Below are 22,036 nucleotides of genomic sequence, written 5' to 3' on the forward strand. Positions count from 1 at the left end.
AAGAAATCAACTTCAATTTTTCTTGCTTGACTGACATCCCTGGCAACAGAATACATTGCAGATGCGGAAATAGTTTGGGAAAAACACAACCTTACTGTGTGAGAGAGAGTTTTTACCTTCTTATTTCCCTCTTTAACTGTACTTACAAACATTATTCCATGGGGCAGTGTTGGAGGTGAGGAAAGCCTAAATCTGATTAACTTCTAATGTATATGCCTAACTTCTAATGTATATATCTAACTTCAAGTTGCAAACTGATGAACAAAAGATGCTTGGATCAGTACACCACCTTAGGTACATAACTTCTGCAAGGTTTGTGTCCCCTTTAGTCTGCTCAGTCCAGCATGAATCAAGAATTAATCATGACTTACGAGAATGCCGGAAGCCTGACTTCCACTCTGTGTGTATCTCGTAAGCCTAGGCATTGCACTGCCCATACGTGCCTAGTGAATAATCCCACACATTAATGTCAAGGCTGGAACGCACTGCTGTTGTCAGAATGGAATTTTTCAGTCTCTCAAGTGGCAGAGGAAGGATTGTGCCATCCGGTGTAATTTAGTACAGACATACACCTCATCTGCAATACATAAAACCTCCTGTACCCACCAGAAAATCCTCTTCATAATGTGGTTATTTTCTTGAGAACTGTTAAAGTCACACCTTCTTCCTTAACTTTACATTAAGTACCTAAAGCATTGATTTTCTTGCTGATATTAAGTTTGCACAGCAAAACACAGCTAAGAAAACAAACTAGACTGTATGCTTTTGTGGGTAGCCCTAGAGAAGCTATGCCCCACACTCACACAAACCAAAGTGTGATAAGCAGGGCTCCATCTAGTCACAGCTTTAGGATACAGGCAACACAACTCTGTCAGCCCAGCAGCCATCTCAAGCTGCAAGTTTTTAAAAAACAGCTGTGTCAAGTGGAAGATGAAGTTCCAATTTTAAAACTAGCAATTGAACTGTCAGCTGTCTTCTGAACATCCAGGCTTAACAGCCAAACCACATATAACAAGCAAAGTAAAACCACTGCCTAACAGGAAGAATCACAAAAATGGGTTACCTACAAGACAGTATAATGCAAAGTGACTTCTTTTTAAGTTGATTTAAGAGAATTCATGGGATTCAGAGGGAAAAAAAAGGAAAAAAGCCTTTGCCCAGGTCATTCTCTCCAATCAGCATGGGAATTAGAGACACAAGCTCAACTCTCCCCTCCCAACTCTTCAGTCCTTGTGTCTGACTCTGCCTTCTCCAGTGACACACGTGCAATGAGAAGGAGGGTGACACTCACTGAAGTGTAGGAGTGGGGCTGAGCCGTGACAAGCAGGAGGTGTTAGCTCAAAACTCTGCTGAAGATAAGCGTTAGCTGTTAGGGGAAAAAAAGAAGCTGGAAAACATATGAAACAGCACAGATTTATAAACACTCTCAGCTGCTTTATACCAGACTGGATTCTTTTGAAGACAGTGCATATGTGTATTTTTCCCCTCTATGGGATTAATGTTTGGATTTGATAAATTAAAACCTCTTACAGCAGGGCCAGCACAGCTGAGACACGCATCTCTTTCACTGCGCCATATTTTCAAGAAGGAATTCATAAATGAATGAATGAGTGAATGAGCATGTAACACTTCAGTCATACAGTCAATTCACAGCTCTTTAAAAAGTGGGAAATTTGACACAGGGAAGTGACTTAGGATATGTGAAACAACTGATCTGAGGTCAGTGAGAAGGTCAGTAAGAAGGAGCCAGACTTAAGTCTCAGATGTCCAGAACGTCTTTATGTTTCTCAGCTAGTAACAGTGACACCCAGTAATACCAAGATGAAGTATACGTGAGTACCTGAGGTTAGGCAATTGCAGGTACAATTCTTTTCACCCTATTCTGAAGGTATATAGGGGATCTGTATTTATTGTAGTGACATCTACAGCTAAGGTGCTTGTCACTTCCACTTGTGCAGTGCTTGAACATTATTAGAATGTTTCAGTCACAAAAGTTCATTTCTGATTATAAGGTTAGGGAATAAAAATAAAGCTCTGCAATATTTCAGAAAGCTTGTATGATGAGGACTCCAAACCTCAATGTCTGGAGTGAGCTCTCGAAGTCTGGGAAATGACTCATCTTGGACTCAAAGAGATGTTTTTGCCATTTCTATGAAAATTCATGCAACACTTGGCTAATTCTGGAAAACCTGGTTTTGTTCATGCTTGGGGAACAGGGACAGAAGAAGATGAGAAGGAAGAGGTACAGATGGTGACAGAGAGAGAAGAGAAGGAACCAGAAGAGGAATTGTGGGTTTAAGCAGGGCAGATTCACCAGCCAAAGGACAACTTAAGGCAGGGCAAACATAAGGCAGGAGCAGAGGGGAAGAGCTGGCTGAGGAATAGGAGGCAGTCTCTGGCCACTATAGCACATTAACCTCCATATTCTGGAACTGACCTTGATTCTTACCTTTCTTCTGCCAGCAGGTACCAGATCTCACACCCCCTGGCAAAGGGCACACGCCATTTGTCCCTCAGACCACCTCTACCAGTTATTCTACCACCACAAGTGGAAGAAGTTTTATGGATCTGCCAAAGTTATTCTGGTTCCACAGAGCAGAACTTTTTGTACTGTAACTTTTCTTAAAAACAAGCCAAATAAACAATCTTAGACACTCATACTTGAAAAGAAACTTCATTCAAACAACCTTCAAGTTCCAAAGTCAAGTGCCCAAAGGTAAGGAAAAGCTTTCCTGTTACCACCAAATGGCAATTTCTGCTAATTAGAGTTAACTTGACTTGTAACTGCAAGCAGCAATCAAACAGAAAGAAATGTCACATACTTATTTAGATTTCTAGCATCCTCCTCTACATTCATTACTCTTGGCTCTCACTCCCAGCCTCACCAATCCCTCCAGATATCTACCTTGTCCCTCTTCTTCATCTACTGCTTTGGCCATTATCTATTATTGCTCTCTCACAAGTACCCCAGTACTGCCTTTGGCACCCACTTAGATGACTTTGAACCAGTTATTATCTATGAGACCTGAAAACTGAGAAATCAAATATTAGTTCACAGCCTCACTTCTCATTAGGAAACAAGTATGACCTGCCCAGTGGGAGCAGGACCTGTGCTGCTGGGAGAGGCTTCTGGGCCACCCACCTCCCCACACACTACAGCACACAGCCACAGACAGGGTCTGACTGCCTGCAGCTCATGATATCTGTAGAATCTGATTATCTAATTCCTACATTTGTTACCATACACAGATTAAATGAAGTCTCACCAATTCTATAATACAGCTCAAAACATATTTGAATTTCTAATTCAAAGTTACACCTGTGAGACTGAGTATCATATACCATTCATGACAGTATTGTTATTATATTTTCCATCCTTTTCATAGCACTCATTTCCCTGCAAATAATACATTAAGTGAAGAAAAATCATGCATGTACACACATTCCAAATGCTGAACCTTAATCGTGTCTAACTGCTTTCCCTTAAAATGTGTTCAATTAAGGAAAGGAAGGAATAAACAAAAACAGCATCCAACATACATATAAGCTAATGATCTATACCATAAACATGAGCTCTAAGCTTTGGTTCAAACCTGCCACTAAGAGTTCTCATTGTCTGGGAGTGCAGAATGAACAACCCCACTGAACTCATCATGAACTTCTGTCTTACCAACAACAAATGCATTTGTGACATAGGCACCATGAAACTAGTCTTTCTTGAGTATCTCTGAAAATGAGAGCACTTAAGGAAGATGCTAGTGAAGCAGCCAAAAGCATATCTAACCTCTAGCAACAGCCACAATGCAAACAGCTTTAAGAATCCCTGGTGATAATCCAACCGCAGAATAAAACAGTCTTAACTGTTTGGTTGCATCTGGTAACATACACATTCAACTGGTATGTGAATCAATACATCTGGATCAATTGCTGATGCATATGGTTCAAAACAGGGTTTTGCCAGAACACACAAAGGCTACAGGAATGAACGAGTGTTTTCCACCATGTGTTCCTCTGATTCTATTAAGCAAATGAGTAAGAACTTAAAGTGGTAACATCAAGCAAAAATTGAACCACAGAGAGTATTAAATATAGTTTTATGTCCTGTTCTTGTTTCTTAGTTATCTTGCCAACTTTTTGCCTGTGCAATCATCTCCACATTCTTTGGAAGTGTTTCTTTTAGTCTGTCAGTTTATGAAAAATTCACACAAACAGGAGCAAACTGACTGGCAACCCAGTAGAAACAGTGAAAGTGAAAAATATGAAGCATTCACACATAGTATGCAAACAACCCAGAAAAACAGAAAAATACTTTTCTCTTTTACTTCAAATTATTTCCCAAAAACACAGCACAAAATCTTTTCATTAGAAGTGTGATATCTCCTTACTCTTCAGTTTAGAATACCAGCTGTTTCACTTACTGCACTGCAAACTGGGAGCTCTTTTCAAAATAATTCCACCATTTCAGGAAAGCCATGACCAAAACTCACTCTCAGGAACGTAATTTATATGTAATATACTAAGGTTTCCCCTAAGCTACAGGTTCTTCCATCCAACTATCACAAATCTGCCCACTTCCTACTGTCACGATGTACCAAATTTGCTATCATTTCTGAAATAAGGGAAGCCAGCCAGAGTTAATTAACACACTCGGGATATGTCCTTTTTTCCTTCTCAATACTTCCTTGGCAGCACTGATTTACGTAGATGGTACAAGTTTTTTCACTCCTGTGTGCTATAATGCTATATCTGATCAAAAGCAAGGTTACCATCCCAGGCAGGGCCTGGAGCCAAGCTGCAGCTGGGGAAATGACACCTCCTTGGTGAGCGGGCCCTGTGAGAACAACGTGCATTGCCTCCAGCCCAGCACTACGACCTCCATCCCACTTTAGGAAGCCACATGCTAAGCACAGCTGGAGGCCAGGTGTCTGAGATACCTCTGCATTTGGCACATGGGGTTACAGAAGGACAGAGGGGCTGCAGCACAAATGCATAAGAATATGCACTGACACTTTAAGTGCCAGGGCAGAGATCCCAAACCAGAGTTTTGAAATTAGATGGGGACCATGATGGCCAGCACGTAGGCAGCACTGCTGAGAACAGCTTTTAAAAGATGCATTTGCTATAGGAACATACTCATTATAAGCTGAAAATGTAAACACATGGGTGTTGTATCACAGGCAAAGGTCATCTCGCTGACACAACTGTTTGCTCTACGTGCCTTTAGCCACCTCTTTATTACCAGAAAACTGAGCACAGGACCTTGTCACTGCATCTTCAGTCTTGGCCACATTTTCTTTACTCTGATGTTTACCTCACCCTTCTGCTCCCTTGCCCTGTAAGTGGCTCATAGTTTGATTCCCTTTAGTTAAAGAAGCGATGGCAAAATGTGCTCTGAATTCTCACATGTATTATCATTATTCTGTTCAAAAATTAATCAGCAAATCAAAGGAGATTCACACAGTACCATTTCCATCTTCAAAACCACCTGGTTGTAGTAGCAGTAGCTGCAGCCCTACAATACCAAACACATGATGTCACTTTCCAGGCAAGAAGTACTGGCAGAATATTAAAGTTTCCCCTGCTGTCTACTTTGTCTTACAAGAAATTGCTTTACCTCCTTCTGCATCTTCTGAGCTATTCAATTTCCAAGTAAGTGAAGGGCTGAAGACCTGTACAGCTGCATATGCTTATTTTCACAGTGTCTAACATGAACAGCATGTATTTACATTTGCAGCATGATGGTACGTGTCAGCAGAACATTTCGGTTAACTCACCATTGTTCTTATTGTTTCTTGCAGATTTTGAAAGGCTGATGTGTATTAGGAAGATACTGGTAAAATCTGAATATAAGTAAGGCACAACCTTACTTATATTCAAATATATAAAACCTTTGCAGCAAGTTTTGAAATATCTTTTTTTCTTGCTGCTTAAGTTGGCTATTCTTCTGGATTCTGTAAATACAGGACTCAAGCTCTGGCTTAATGCATATCTACTGATCCTTAGCTACATTTGGGTTTCCTGACATCAAAGCTGTTTATTCAGGAACTTTAAAACTGTCTCAATAGTAAACAGTATGGAGCAGGAACATGGCTCTTCCAACATGTTTATACAGCACAAACATAGCAGTGTCCACACTGTAATCACAGATTTGATATTATTGTAATATAAATACTGTTTAATGTCTAGAGTCATCAAGCAAAGCCAGAAGGTAAGATTTTTATCAATATCTGATCAGCAGTAGTTAAACTGACCTAATTCTCATACTTTTAGGACTATGTAAGTGGCATATGCTACAGCAGAATACACTTTCGTGTCTGTAATACTTGGGTCTTCTGTTCGCTTAGAATTCTGCTAATGAGAATCGCTGAGACATATGGGGGAGCAGAGGAGAGGGAGAGAAGAGGGAGCAAAAGGGCATTTGCTGACAATTACCCAGACGAGCATACCTGTAACTGCTTCATCTGATGTAGCTGCAGCCGCAGATCCGACACGTTGCGTTTCATCCCATGAAGGCTGACTTGCATTGATGAGGCTCCAGCAGGGTGATGGACGACAGCAGATTCCACAGTTGCCAACGCGTTCTTCCCACCAGATATGTTAGCAGCACCTACAATAAGCAGCAGCACAGGCTGAGCTCACCAGCAGAGAAGGTGCAAACATGATCTGTCCTCTGCCTGTTGAACTCGCATGTATTTCACATAGATGGGTGAGAAAAGTAAATTACAGCTCCCGATGATCAGTATTAACAGGGGACTGGCACCTCCTTATCCATTATATTTTGAGGGAAGACTCTAAAATATCAGAGTGATTCTATGCTGGAGCCTCATCCATGCCTGAGTACTGCATTACTACAGGACTGCTTTCTAACGCATGTAGTGGAGATGGGATATTAAACTATAACTGCAGATTACAGAAAACAGCAGCAAATCAAATTGGTGCTGAAAGTAGCTTCAAGGTTGTCTTCTCAGGAGGCATCCAAGACCGAGCTGATGCACATTCCCGGGAGTCCTGAACTGTGTATTTGTTGACTAATTGTCACTGGAGAGAGATTCAGTCAAATTGCCAAGTGTGGGGAAAAGTTTTCTATAGAGAATCTTGCTTTGCTGCTTGAATTACAATTGTGTTACTTCTATCAGGTGTCTCCAACTGCTACTGTGTAAAATCAGAAGAGAAATGAAACAATGGTGTGGCAGAGAACTGCTCTCCAGCTGTGTTGCCTCCACCTATTCCCTTTAGCCTGCCATTTATTCAGAGCTGTGTTCACAAAGGAATACAGCATAACACAAGGAAGTGAGCTCAGCCATATTCTGAGAGTAACCATCAGTATGCTCACAAGACTTTCTTCATTAAATCTGTTCCCCTACACAGCACCAATGTCAAGCTTGTTCTTTTCAGTCTCAAGTAACTGGGAAGAAGCTTTATTTACTGAGTACAAGCAAATCCCAGCTTATCAGTTGATAGTCATGTTACAGCTTCCTCTAGCAATTTGCACTTAACACACCTATGTGTGCCCCTTCCCCTTCATACCACCAACAGGGAAAATGACAGACTGTCGGTAGGACACACTTCATTTTCTAATTACTATGTTTGTCACAGTACCAGATCCACCATGTCACTTGGGCTCAGAAGGCTGCCACTCCATGAACTACTGCATTAGCAGCCCCTCACTGCAAGAAAGACCTTGATGTGCTGGAGCATGTCCAAAGAAGAGCAACAAAGCTGACGAAGGGCCTGGAGCACAAATCTTATGAGAAGTGGCTGAGAGAAGTGGGGTTGTGGAGTCTGGAGAACAGGAGGCTCAAGGGAGACCTTACTGCTCTCTACAACTACCTAAAATGAGGTAGTGAGGAGAGTGTGACTCTCTTCTCCCAAGTAACAAGTGATAGGACAAGAGGAAATGGTCTCCAGTTGTTCTAGGGAAGGTTTAGACTGGATGCCAGGAAAAATTTCTTCCTCAAAAGGGTTATCCAGCATTGGAACAGGCTGCTCAGGGAAGTGGTTTAGTCACCATCCCTGGAGGTATTTAAAAGATGTGTAGACATGGTGCTTAAGGCCATGGTTTATTTGTGGACTTAGTAGTGTTAGGCTTATGGTTGGACTTCATGATCTTAAAGGTTTTTTCAAACTTACATGATTCTATGATTCTGTTCTATGATTATGTCATTCACGCTTCATTTCCTTCCTCTCTATGAATAAAACAAAAAATCTGAGGAAACAGAATATAACTCATCAGGGGATCTCCACAGGAATCTTGCTTATCGTTTGTTCTCACAAGTGCTCATTCTATCAAGTTCAACGAAATCAAACAGAAACTAGTGTTGCAAGCTTGCCTTTGCCTGCTGAAGGCAAATTTTCAGTGTTCCAAAGGGCATGACACATTCTTCTGGCTGGAATGAGTATGAACCCACGAGAGGTAAGTTTTATCCCTAGTTGTCTTTTTAACCAGCAAAACCTCCAAACATGCCCATAAATACAGCTCAGCATAAAAACACATTGTTATTCCTTGGCCAGTAAGTGTGGATACCTCAAATATAGCCTTTGCAAAATTCATCTGGGGGAAGCATTTTCAAAGGATGGAAGTTACATGGGACTATTTTTATTCAAAAATGGGCCAAAAGGTTTCTGAAGAATCATGTTTCTTGCTTTACCTACAACTGCAATTGCTGTCAGTGAAAGCACAGGCCCCTCTGGCTGCACCCATGCTATATATGGGATGCCATGCCATAGGCTTCCAGGGACTTGCTCAAACAAAAAGCTGTTCTAAGGCTGGTGCTGGCTGTTGTAATGCTATACCTTACCCAAACTTGCTCCAGCTAGATCCACTCGGTGCTTCAACAACAGCACTTTTCATTTCAGTGCTGAGCAAGCTGCTGCACATTTTTGCTATACTCCAATGTGATTCAATGCTCTCTTGACTTTCAAAGAGCTGCTTAACAGAAAGCAACACTCAAGAAATAAACAGTCCTTGTTCACTGCCATTCTGTACCCACTCCATGCTTCAGTCTAATATATGCTAATACTTGTCTGTCTACATGTACACGGCAGTTTTTCCTAGAGTCAAGCATCTATTTCCCTCCCACATGCACTATTTTTTCATTTTTTTTAAGAAAAGGATACTTAGTTCATAAACCCTACAGACAGAAACCCCCAGAGAGTCTGAAAAATGTGGATAAGCCTCCAAGAGTTCTGATCTCCAGCCACAAATCTAGACTATTTTTGAAAGCACATGTACCTTTCTGCTATTTTTTGCCTCAAGCAAAAGCTCCAAAACCTCAGCCCCCGACCCTGTGATGGTGCAGCCAAGGCATGAATCAGTCCCCGATAGTCTCTTCCCCCATGCTGGACCCCAGTCAATTCACATATTTTCTCAGGAAGGGGTGCCTGCTTTCCTCTTAGTGTAGATGGACTGTGATCTGCTTCTGTAAGCAATAAATGTCTCTGACTCTTTACAAAGCAGATTTCCTCCTTTTCTGCTGCCTTGGCCACCTCTTCTCACCATTAGGTACTCTCTGCTGCCACAGAGTCCCTGCGGCAGAGTGTGCTTGGAGCCTGTGAAGCATGACATGGGACTCTTAAGGGTGTGAAACACCACCAGTTACTGAGTGAGCATGCGAGGGCAGTAAGGATCAGCAGCTGATTTCTCAGATACATATTTTCATCAAAAAGGAATAAAAGAGCAGCTGAATGAGGGGTTGTTTCATCTAGGGAGCATTGCTCGCTTTTGGAAATAGTCCCAGACTGTAGCTGTGTGAATAGATGTGTGGCCAGATGGACTGAAGGGAAAGAAACAGCACTGGCTCTCAGGTTTTTAAATAAACCCCTGCTGGAGCTAGGTGTGGAGGCTTGAATACAGAAACCCTCCATAACTCCCTAATACTCTGGACAAAAACCAAATGTTAACTTTTCTTTTTTCTTTTACAAAGGCTAATGAACTAAACTGACATTTCTAAAGCACAAATAGAACTGATGTGCAAAAAGGGGAATGGTTTACTATTTGCCCAGGCTCAGGAAGGTATGCAACACAACTTCCACTCCCTGACACTTGACCATTGCTATGGTTGCAAAGACTGCTCTCCTTCTATTTTCCACATTTTATTTGTCTTTCTAAAATGTTGAGGTTTTATTTTGAGCAGGCTAGAAAAAATGCCATCAGAAGACACCCAGCAATGTTTCTTCACAAATTACCCATATCTTTATCAAAGAACCACGTTTTCAAGCATCATTTGAGGTAAACACCTGACAGCTATTTAGTTCTCTTTCCATCCAGTTAGAATCCACTAAAAAATAGGTAAATGCAATGTTAATGTTGCAATTCCATTATTATCAATCTGTGATGGCCAGCCACTAAGGCACCCTTCAAAGAATAAAATATTATGTATATATATATATTACTGTGGAATTTCAACTCATTGATTCAGAATGGAATCAGGATCCATCAGGATCCAATTGTTTACCTGCAAACACTGGCAGAATTCAAAGACTGGTGTGATCTGTCTTTGAATCTGAGATAAGCAAGCAGATATGGACAATGTTTTTAATTTACAGATCATCACAGCAAGAGTCATGCATGTGAAAAAAGCACACAGATATACAGAGATGACAAGACAGCTCGTAACAACCAAGGAATCAAATCTGGGCCCTACATGTGTAATACTTCTCCCCACTGCCATCTACCTCTCTGGGTTTGTACTTCTGGTGTTACTGCAGAAAGACATACTCCTTGGTGCCTTTTCAGGAAGTACTGAAATTCCCTTCTTCTTCTTCCAACCAGGCATCACCTATCGAAGAACTATTGCGTTGTTTTTTTTTTGGTAATCCATGATACAACAGATCTTATTTTAACCAATGAATCCAGGATTTAATCTATCAGTCTCACCACTTGATGAACAAATATACGACAGAAAAGAGACTGAGCATTTCTCAGCCCACTTGTTAGTAATCTCAAGGAGACTATTCCTAGTACGGTTTGGGTTTAGAGTCACATGACATTCTTATGTGAAAAGTCCTTTGTGTGAAAAGCCATTTACTTTTGATGAACTGAAGAAGGTTATAAGGATTCAGTCATGGATTTATCCTAACATTAATAGAAGAGACATGGCCAATCTTTGAAAGCTTACTGCTCTTTGAACCCACCTCCCATGAAAGCACTGAGCCTAAAGCAATAAAACATAAGAAATGCAGACAAGCATGATTGTTAGAGGCTCTTTTTCCACAATGAAAAAACATTTTCATTTAGGCTCTTTAATATTTGAGGATAAAGACTAGCAAAGCAAAAACATATTAAATACGACAATTTGGTTTATATGAAAACCAGAGTTTTCACAATCTAGCTATATAAAGTTATCTAGGATGTAGAAATGTTGGTTTCTTTCCCTTCCAAAGTGAGCTAGTTCTCTATTTTTTGTCTCCTATCATTGGAACATATACTATAAAATACAATGTTGGTTCAACATTGATGAGCCAATTTTATCCTGCACAGATGTTTTATTGTTCAGGATGGGAAGCTATTCACGTTTCTGCTTACCAGTGCTCTAGAAAGGACTGCTCAATCAACATTTTGTATTACTTTTTCCTTCAAATAGACTTTGAAATTGCTAAAACTGGTGTCTCAGTTGTAAGTGCACAGTTGTCAAGTACAATTGTATACTAAGAGAGTCAACAGTCTAAATGGCTATACTTAATAAGGATTGGGGTGAATTGAAGAACAAAACAGCAGTCAGCAGGAGTGTTTTTAGATGCTGCTGACACTTTTAAACCCAAGCATATTTACAAAAAAGGAGAAACATTATGTAGTATATTCTGGCAGATTGCCTAATTTTCAAGTAATCAGGGACTGCATCAACTTACTAAATGCAAGAGCAAGTGCAAAAGCAAAATATTCTATTATACAGGACTATTCTGTTATGCAGCAGTCCTTGGTAATAGCCAATGTGCGTTACAACGCTGTAGTGTATTAGGGTCAGCATCACACCTTGTTTCCCTTTAATTTAATTTAAAGGCAGTTTAATCTGGTGGCTGAGTCATGCTGGGAAGGCTGGATTTAGGGTTGCGATGCAGGAGTTACAACTTTACCTTCTAGCACTGATAGGGATCCTTGCAGATGAGTGGCTGCATTGCTTGCCCCCACCGCCCTATCCCCACCACCCAAGTGATCAGAAAGGCATCTGTTGCGTAACCTGAATGCTGGTATCCTTACTCACATGCTGGGTATGGGCATGGTCATGTGACAAAGTCAATGTCTCTGTCAGTACGTGACAGATGCTGATCTGGTGTTTGACAGTAAATTACATGCCCTGCTCTCCACTCCCCATGCTTGGACATGCAGCTGCTAGCTGTAATTTTGCCATTTCAGGGGTGTGTGTTCAGTCATACGGTAAGGTAGTGAGTGAGGAGTCTTTAACAACTGTGATAAGAAATGGTTGCTGGTCAGATGAACCGGCATTATGTTCTGATAGGCTGGGCATGACTTCCATACTGTGGAATTCCCACCTTTGCTTTGTGCAGGCAAATCACTGCATAATTTAGGTTGAAAGAGACAGCTGGAAGTCATCTGGTCCAAACTCACAGCAGGGCACTCTTAGATCAGAACCTTCAACTCAGTGGTCCCCACAAAGTATTTATCTGAGTTAGTACAAACACAATGCAAATGGAAAGGCCAAACAGCAACACAATACAAAGTGGAACACAAGGCATTGTGTGTGCAGGTTTTCGTGGTTTCGTAGTGCTTTGTATGAGATGAGACCTGTGTGAGTAGGGAATACCATAAATTCTTAGTGTATAATGACACTGAAATAGGGGAAGTCTAAGAGCATTTTGCAGCTGTTTTGAAAAATGATGGACTTCTCAGTAAGTTGTCAGAAACTGATGAATTACAACTTCTTTCTTCACAGCCTTAAGTATTGCTCTCCCCATCCAGGGGCCAGCAGGAAGGGAAGAGCTGGAACAGGACCAGAGAGTGGCTTGGGAGAAAAGCTCCAGTACCAGGATTTTAGCGCTTTCTCTCTTGTATATGTTTGATAGTTTCCAGGTCTGGTTTGATTTGTGTCAGTTAGAAGGACATACTGCAATTCCAGATAAACAGGAATCCTGAACGTGAACTAACAGCTCCAACAGAAAAGCTGGTTAAGAGCATAATAGGTTGGCTAACAAATGCGTGTGGTTTACTACCTGCCAGCACACAGACCTCCCTGTGGGAACAGCATTACCAGGAAGTAGGGAACTGCCTTTATTTGCATTCAGTGCATGGCAAAGGGTGAAAAGAAGGCATACAAACACACACACACCCTGCAGACATCTCCAGCAGCAGCCCATACACAAAGAGCTCCAATCACATGGAGATCTTTTTTCACAACAGCCTTAACTCCATCTTTTAAACACTTAACAGCTCTCCAAGTGGGAATCTAAAATAAGACCAGCTCATATTGGCTTCATAATTGATGCTTGCTCAGAAAAGTTTAGGCACAGGCTAACAATTAGCAACAGATCAATACGGCTTAATTAGAGAAAGTGCTATCTTGCTGACTGCTAAATTACTTAATGTCATTACATCCGCAGCACCCTACTGACAGAAGAACTTTAGAGAAAAGTTCAAATGACCAGAATAGGAATGAAATATTTAGCCTTCCACAGCAATCTGGATACACCTGGGGTTAATGACAGATACACACTATAGATGGGATGAGTCACTGGAAAATTCACCATATGTAGAGACTCTGCACCTCATTTAAACAATCCAGTGCAGGTGTAAAATTCATTCCACAGACCACCTCAACCTGTCAGAAATTCCTCTCTTAACAAAGATGTGATCAACTCCCATATCCTGAACTTCAGCTTCAGTTCTGATACTACAGCAATAGGAATTTAAGTAAATTTGACATTTCTATAAGGGGTGCTAGTAATGTTAGAGAGGCAGAATTTGTAAGTTAGAAGTGAATTATCTTACCTGCAGTGTCAGTGCTGCTCTTGCTGGACACAATTTTCATCATAATCTTCTCACTAAGTAATAAAAAGAAAAATCATCATTTTAACATACTAACAATGAAACTGTAATGAAGTTTATAATCAGCAAATTAAATGGCCTTCTCTAGCATATATAGTTTTGATTTAAATCACCAGTAGCTTGTCAGTTGCTTTTTTTTTTTACAATCAGCTTTTAATACAAGTTAAGCAAGGAATGGAGTGTAAGCAGTAGAAAGCACAGAGATGTAGCTACATTGATTCGTTTTAACACAAAGAAGAATAATGCAGTTAATCTCCATCTATCATTTGGCATATTCTTCCTCTCTGCCTAGCATTCTCATGGGGATGATAAAGATATTTAAAAATGATTGAGCATTAAGGATTTTTTCACTATTACAGTCAAATATTATTTTGTTGATTGATTACTAAAATCATTACAGAGAAACAGATTTAATGAATTCTTTTTTTACCTAGAAGCATCTTTGCTATTACTTGTATTTGGCCCTTTAAAAAGCGCAGACTGAACAAGACCAGTTAAACTGGCAATCTGTTTCTCCATGGCTTGTATCCTCTCTCTGTAAGACAAGAGAACCGTTTGTTAAAGCCAGGTATATTTGCTTTCAGACTTGTTTTTCTAGGTGAATGATTACCACAAGATTGGAAAGACACTACAGAGCTTGTGCAAAGGCCCACGGGTACCAGTTTGCATATACCTTGTTGCAGCAGCTTACCGCATCTTGGTTTGGACAGCTTTTGCATGGTAACAGACAATAAAAAAAGACATCTGCTTCGTTAAAAAAGAACAAAACAAACAACCACCCAAGTAATAAACTTCTAACGATCTCACAAGACAGGCATCTAAAACAATCAGTTACTGCCTATTGGAACTAGGGAAAATAATCTTTTTCTGCATTGCATATATTTTCTCTTTTGCATACACCAGGAGAATAGTTCTGCCTGCATATAAGGTTTCAGGATTAAAGACTTTAACACTTCTTCTTGTTGCTATTTTTAGTTTCCCCAAACCCAGGATTTTTGTCTGCAAAGCATTTAATCTGCCCATGCTGACTACTTCTGAGGCCAAATCCTCTGCACCTGACATCACAACTGTCTGCCTTGGAAAGGACAGCAGTGTGACAGACAGGCACAGGACACCAAATGCAGACTGTACAGCAACATTATCATAAAACAGACTGCTTTCACGCACATATCCTGAAAAATTTATAAAAGGAAGAAGAAAGAAAGAAGAACTGTTAACAGGTATGGTCAGTGTTTTCCACAGGTACCAAAGGTCATGAAACACCAATGGCTATTTTGGATAGGAAGGCTAACATTTGTGTGTTTATCTGTTTACATAAATACATATATTAGTCAAGTACCAGGTGACTTCCTCAATGGGCTCCAAAACAGCCTTTTGCTCACACAGATGCCTACTTCCACATGCCAGCATGTCAATGACACACAGCCACACATCAATATGGGAGATCAGACAGGATGTGCTGAAAATGCATCCCTATATGCCAGCAGTTAAGTGACTGGGGAAACATACAAAAGCAAATCCTAACAGTGGGCTGTGAATTTGGAAGATGATGCAGAGCAGAACTTCTCAAAAAGCAAGTGACTAAGACCAGCAACGATGATGGATGAAAGAAGATGGGACAGGCACATGCAGCCGCAAACTCAGGCTGCTGCAGCAGCCATCCATCACCACTGAAGCATCATGGGGACATGGTAGCAGCTGAACTCTGGCTACCCAGCTCCAGTTGAATGCCAATCAGTAAGGGCCATATAAACTCAAAAGTAGGTACCAATACCTGGCAAAAGCAAGCTGACATGGTACAAAGCGAGTAACCAGCCCAGTCTGCAGTCAGCCAGATTACCAAGGCTAATTATTTCATTCACATGAGGTTGAAACAGAGGTTTGCTGGGATAGCGCAGAGACACCATAGCCAGGAGAGACGCCAAGACACTCAGGCATCATGTAAGCAGGGCAGCAAAACAAGTAATGAGATGCTAACAGACACAAGGAGGGAAGAAATGAGTGCTCAGTCAGTTCCCAGCCAGCAGACATGTTCTTACTGCAGTGTGATAAAGCAGGAGCTTCTTACTTTTCTGTCTTCATGTTGAAAGGTATTTTGAACGGTGGTGAGAAGACTAGTGAATCTGACCTAATTCATTTCAAACCAAGAAATACGTTACAGAATTTCCACTGTCATAAGCTTTAAAATAAGAAACTGGTTCAGGCTACAGTAAGCTTTGGAACAAAAACAGGTACTAAAAGCCTGGGATAAATATATTCTAACAAACTGTAATGCAGCATTTTTGACACTTAATAATAAATTTTATTTTTTTTTTCCCAGATAATCATCACAAAACCTTCCTGGAAACAATCTCAATTGGAAGTCTATCTGTTTTACTAATTCATAAATATGATGTTTTTTCCATCCCACATTCGATAATCTGGAAACAATTTTCTGCTTCAAAAGAGATTATGGCAACACAAAGCTGATCTTGTCCTTTGCCATGAAATCTAGGAAAATATGTTGTTAAGAGGGAGAGGGATGTTCCAGAGATAGGAATGATGAAAAACGAATGAAATACTGGAATCAATTGCACAGAGCACATTATTTTTCATATGGTAAAAGCATTAAGAATGTGAAGAATCTACATGTGCTCTGGAGTTACCCTGTTAAAGACAAGGCAGGATTTTCCTGCAGTCCTTTCACTGTAATACCGAGGCTTGTTATGGCCATCAGCATCAAACATCTCAAAAACAGGTGTCTGAAAAGGAGGTGCCTTTTAGGCATTGAATCAAATGACCTGATTTTGGGAGACCTGCTGTCTGACTGACGGCGGTAGGAGGCAGCGTGCTCCAGCCCTGGCAGGCAGGGACACAGCCAGCCTGGCAGCAGGGCTGTCCTTGGGGCTGATGTTTCTGAAGTGCTAGTGGCTCAGCAATGCCACCCATCACACAGGGCAGGGAGAGTATTCTTCAGCTGCCTCCTTCCACTTTGGCTTCCCTGTGAAAGGCTGGAACAACCTCTGCTCCAGAAGGAGACAATGAATACTTTCTTCATCTTGTGCCAGGCTGGGGTCCATCAGGGATGCTGACACTGTCAAGGCAGTTGTACATATTTGGTTCTCAACACTGTATTCTCTACTTCTCATTGTGCTCCTAACGGAGAGGAACAGCCTGCCCCACCATCCCTTCCTGTAACAGGCAGCATGGGGCAGACCAGCACTCCAGTGGCATGGGGCAGAGAAGGGTTCCCGGGGCACAGGATAGGTTGGCACTCTAGTGACATAGGGCAGGCTGGGACATGGAGCACCAAGAGAGAGGGTCAGGCAGAACAAAATGCAGGGTAGCATGTGAAGGCCAAACTCTGTCTCTGTTTCCAGGCTGATTTCCCAGATAATCTGCATCTCTCCACCACCCAGGAAGAGCAGGGAGGGCCTGCTGTACAACAGTTGGGAAAGAAATGGCTATTTTATCAGCCTGAGCACAGAAAGGCATTGTTTCACATTGTTTTCCTGTGAATACTGGGAGAGTCAGAGGTAGCAGGATTGTAGGGGAGGTAAAGAGGGTGCAAGGTCAGAAGCAACTCCCAGCTCTAGCAGGCCCCTCTGTCAGCCTTGGCTTCAGCTTGTGACAGGCCTTGACCAGCAAAGCAGGCAAACACCAGCCTGTTCTCCCTAGCAGCCTGATGCACAGCTCCAGGTCTGGGTACACCCAGGGCCCTGTGCTAGTGTCTCACTCCCCAAATTCAGCAGAAGCAAAGTAATCCCTTTGTTTCTCCAGGGACTGTGCACTGAGGCATCAAACTTCATCACCAGCTTTCTTCCTTATGTCTTCACTGAGGTTTCATGTCATTTCCTCTACTGCAATTAACTGGAAGAAATCCCAAGCATCATATTGCTGAATTGGTACCCACTTCTCACAGCAATGCTATTAAAGAATGACTTGCATGTGTCTCCCCTTTTCTAATATTCACATCACTGAAAAGATACTTCATACACCAACTAGAACTGGGCTGTGTAACCATTTGTGTTCGTGTCTGACCCTAGGCTGTGCCACAGAAGACTGGCACCATGAACTAACTGGCACACTGTTCTGGAGAAAGATTTTCAGGGGCTTCATACTTTATAGTTAAACTCTGAGTGAAGCCTGTATAGTGATCAAAAAGAGGGTCAGAGACAGGGAAAAAAAACACATTTCTTTCTACATTACCTTTGAAAGAAACATTTCATTAGAAATATTTCTATCTCACTGGGAAAAGAAAGCAAACAGGAGCTCCCAATGGCTTCCCTAGAATCAAGTGAAAGTGTCACAGTCAGACTTTACCCCAAAGTCTGCCCAGAACAGCAGAGTATATATCCTGAAGGGCGGGATGCAAAGACCAGCAGAACTCTTCTGTACTCTGCTCTCCTCCCAGGTGGAAGATATACACCAGTGAATATTTCCATCTTCTAAAGATAAGGTTACACTCAAATCTTCTACAGCTTGAAGCTAAAGGGAAAAGGAAAACTCTGAAGCACTGCCTGCTCTGATACTGCTTGACAACTATTATCCAGGAGCCTGCATCTCATCTTCTACAAACAGTTCCTCCAACAGAAGCCAAAGTACAGTTTACCTTTCCTCCACCCTATACTGGTCATTTGCATTCATCTTTTTCTGCCTCTTCAGAACATTCAACATCTTTCACAAAGGAAAATGCAACTTTGGCCTCGTATATCTGCTAAGTCCACTTTTCTTATACAATTCTCAGTGTATTCTGACGAAGTCTCCCACTGTCCATGGGTTTATAGAGCACAACCATTTTTTCCTCATGCACAGGGAGTCCATCCATACTTTAACATATCAAACAGTAAAGAGGGTTTCTGATGGCAATGATACCAACCTACATGTTGCCATTACACATGACTCTTGAACTGCAAGCCACAAGCTGTAAATATGGTCCCATTTTTTGCTCAGTTCTACTATCATCTTTTTGCACTAATGTGGCTTTATGCCACATTAGAAGAGGGGGAAAAAGTTGTGTTCAGGCAGAAGAGAATCACAGTACACTCTTAAAATGCTTTTGGAGGAAAAACATCCTGTAGAGCTATCTTGCTATTCTAAGAACTGAATTTTAGTGAGTAGCAGCATTTATTATACACATATTCAGCACTATCAAATAACCTGGAATTTTTTAACACAACACGTGTTTTAAATGCAAAGGATGTAAGTTAAATGGCATTTAATGTAATGCACTTTTGGATAAACAGCTTCTTTTCCAGTTTATGAACATTTAAACATTTACTTTGCCTGTAGTAACTGCCAGAACGGTCTACTATAAGCTATATAAATGGGCCATCAAAAATATGGTAGTAAATTCCTGTTTAAAGAACTCGTGCTCACTCAAAAGAATTTATGCATCCTCCCTGCAAACCTCTGTTTTAAGGGTTGATGACCCCAAAGATGAACTACTTCTAATATTTTTGTGCATATGAATACTAACATACTTTATTTTTTTAATACAGTTAAAGAGAGGTCTGGTCTGCTGTAAGAACTTAACATATTCTGATAAAATACACATATATCCCTCTTAGATCCCAGACTAGAAAAATTGAAGGAGAATGAACAGGGAAAGAGAGATTCAGTTTAACTTCTGGTATTGTAACTGTCCATTTTAATCTTCTCTCTGATCTATACTTAAATGAGGCATTGTCCTGAGGTTGTGCCAGCACTACTTCAAGGTAATTTCCATTAAGTGATGGCACAAGAGATGTTCTCAGTGTTCTCAACACACTCCACTAGGGACTGAAGGAACAGCAGTGCTGAGATGATGGGTTTGGTGCTTGCAGAGTCCTCAACCCACTCCTGAATAAGTCAGGATGGGGAGTCTGTTATCAAGTGCACAAATGCAAAAGATCTCCCTCTTCAGTATTCCCAAGCCCATGAGATACTCAACATTCCCTTTTGCTGATGCCGCACACCCAACAGTCTCTGCATGCAGGCTGGCTAAATGCACCAGTCACTTTCTGAGGGACTATTCGTTATGGACTGTAGTGATAGGACAAGGGGTAACGGGTTGAAACTTAAACAGCAGAGGTTTAGACTGGATATAAGGAAGAAATTCTTTACTGTTAGGGTGGTGAGGCACTGGAACGGATTGCCCAGGGAGGTTGTGAATGCTCCATCCCTGGCGGTGTTCAAGGCCAGGTTGGATGAAGCCTTGGGTGACATGGTCTAGTGTGAGGTGTCCCTGCCCATGGCAGGGGGGTTGGAACTAGATGATCTTAAGGTCCCTTCCAACCCTAACTATTCTATGATTCTATTCTATGATTCTATGATGTTTAGGCTCTTTGCACAGTCATCAGCAACTGGACAATGTGCATGACATAGCAGCATATGCCTCATTTTAGCATGCCCTTAAAGAAGATGAATTCAGCCCCATCTCTCCAATCCCAAAATATTCTTACAGAAGCAAACCTAGCTGTACTGCTTATAGGTGTAAACTGTATCCCATTCACAACAAGTATAGGATACCATTTTGCCATTATATATGTCACTTTTCAGGTGTTCATAACAACCCTTTCCTGCTGAAGCAGGAAAAGAGCACCTCAGCCTGAATACCCATAGTGTTCCTTGTTTAGTTAGATACAATCTCAACAGTATTTGCTTTCAAAGTTTATGAAATTACTACAAAGCTAAAATAAGGCTTAGAGCATTTTGTGTCTGTAGAACTCAAACCCAAGTCCCAGTATTGCAGCAGTTAGAAAGCATACCAATTTGCATGAACTGCTTTGGTATTTATAACTATTTTTTAGAGTCACACTTTCTCAAAGTTAAAAAAGTTACAACCTATAAGGGCAGCTTTCAAGAATGATTTTTTTCATTGATATGTGGCTAATGCACAACACGCTGAATATTAAGGTCATGTATTTATTTGGCAATGTAATTATGCAAATGCTATTTTCATCACTGTAAATATATTCTGGGTCCAGGACTAAAACACCTGGTGCAAATCTCCTCTTAAGGAGCTGCAGAACTAGCTGTACAGTTGCTCTTTATACATCACAAACACACAGCCTTATGCATACCTGAGTGAACAGATGAGATGCCCAGAGGGGGGAAAGAAAGACACAGACTGGAAAGTTGTTGGTGCCCTCTCTTATTTTCAACCCCCTAACATAAAATTTGTAAAATTTTTGATCTGAAGCTATCTCTTGGATTAGAATTGGAAAATCACAGAATCACCTGGTTTGGAAAAGACCTTTAAGATCATCAAGTCCAACTGTTGTTCCAGGACTGCCAAGTCCACCACTAAACCACAGTGCTAAGGGCCTCATCTACAGGCCCCTATAGGTTTAGTGGTGGATATATACTCCACATATAGAACAAATTATTTAAATATAGCTCCAATTATTTCCTATTTGTAATAATGAAAGCTAGAAATGAATTTTTTTATATCTATTTTATATCTATTTTTTTTATATCTATTTTTTTTTATAAATACATACAAATCAGGTCTCACTGACCCTAGACTGCAGTATGCCCTAACTCAGGCTCTTGTGTCAAGATAACCACCAAGCTCTAAGTCTGTAATTCTTGTGGATGTCTGATTTTGTTCTGTCCTCCATTTTCTTCCCACCAATGTATCTCTCAACACATTATTTTTTCTGGCCAAGTGTGGTCAGAGGAGGTTGATTTTGAGCAAGTTGCTCAGGTGGAAGGGAAGTTTGGGGCTTTATGAAGCTCCGTATCTCCACAGTGGTTAAGGCAGGCACCAGTTACCTTTGGCCTCTGTGAGCTCAGTATTTTCCAGTTATTCGTCTTCACTTCCCTAAAGAGCTCTATAAAAGTTAACAGCACAAACAATATGCTAGAGATTAGTGCAACTCATACAAATACACAGCAACTGCCTGGCAGCGTAACGATTTTTCTCTCCTAGGGCAGGGTCTATGTCAGGAGAAGCCTTCACAGACCTTTGAGTAAATCTGGTCCTTAAAGAGACAGGAGAGATCATTGTCATCATTGTCAGTGCATAAAAGTTAACAACAGTCAGGTCACCAACTATTTGTGATGCTGGAAAAA

The 22,036-nt window shown here is 41.1% G+C and overlaps 1 protein-coding gene across 13 annotated transcripts in view; it reads right to left on the minus strand.

The window, feature by feature from the left end:
• Positions 1-22,036, minus strand: part of KIAA1217 (KIAA1217 ortholog) — a 379,558-nt gene that overhangs the window by 28,636 nt on the left and 328,886 nt on the right. For 9 of the 13 annotated variants that reach the window (XM_034064748.1, XM_034064863.1, XM_031052367.2 and 6 more), the window contains 3 exons: positions 14,430-14,534; positions 13,943-13,995; positions 6,447-6,607 (listed from right to left, as the gene is read on the minus strand). In XM_034064748.1, the coding sequence (XP_033920639.1) occupies positions 6,447-6,607; positions 13,943-13,995; positions 14,430-14,534 (319 nt within the window). The remainder of the gene's footprint in view (positions 1-6,446; positions 6,608-13,942; positions 13,996-14,429; positions 14,535-22,036) is intronic. The other 4 variants (XM_034064675.1, XM_034064789.1, XM_034065006.1 and 1 more) reach the window with 1 other exon arrangement.

The sequence above is a fragment of the Melopsittacus undulatus genome, chromosome 1, assembly GCF_012275295.1.
Source record: "Melopsittacus undulatus isolate bMelUnd1 chromosome 1, bMelUnd1.mat.Z, whole genome shotgun sequence".
Lineage (NCBI taxonomy): Eukaryota > Metazoa > Chordata > Aves > Psittaciformes > Psittaculidae > Melopsittacus > Melopsittacus undulatus.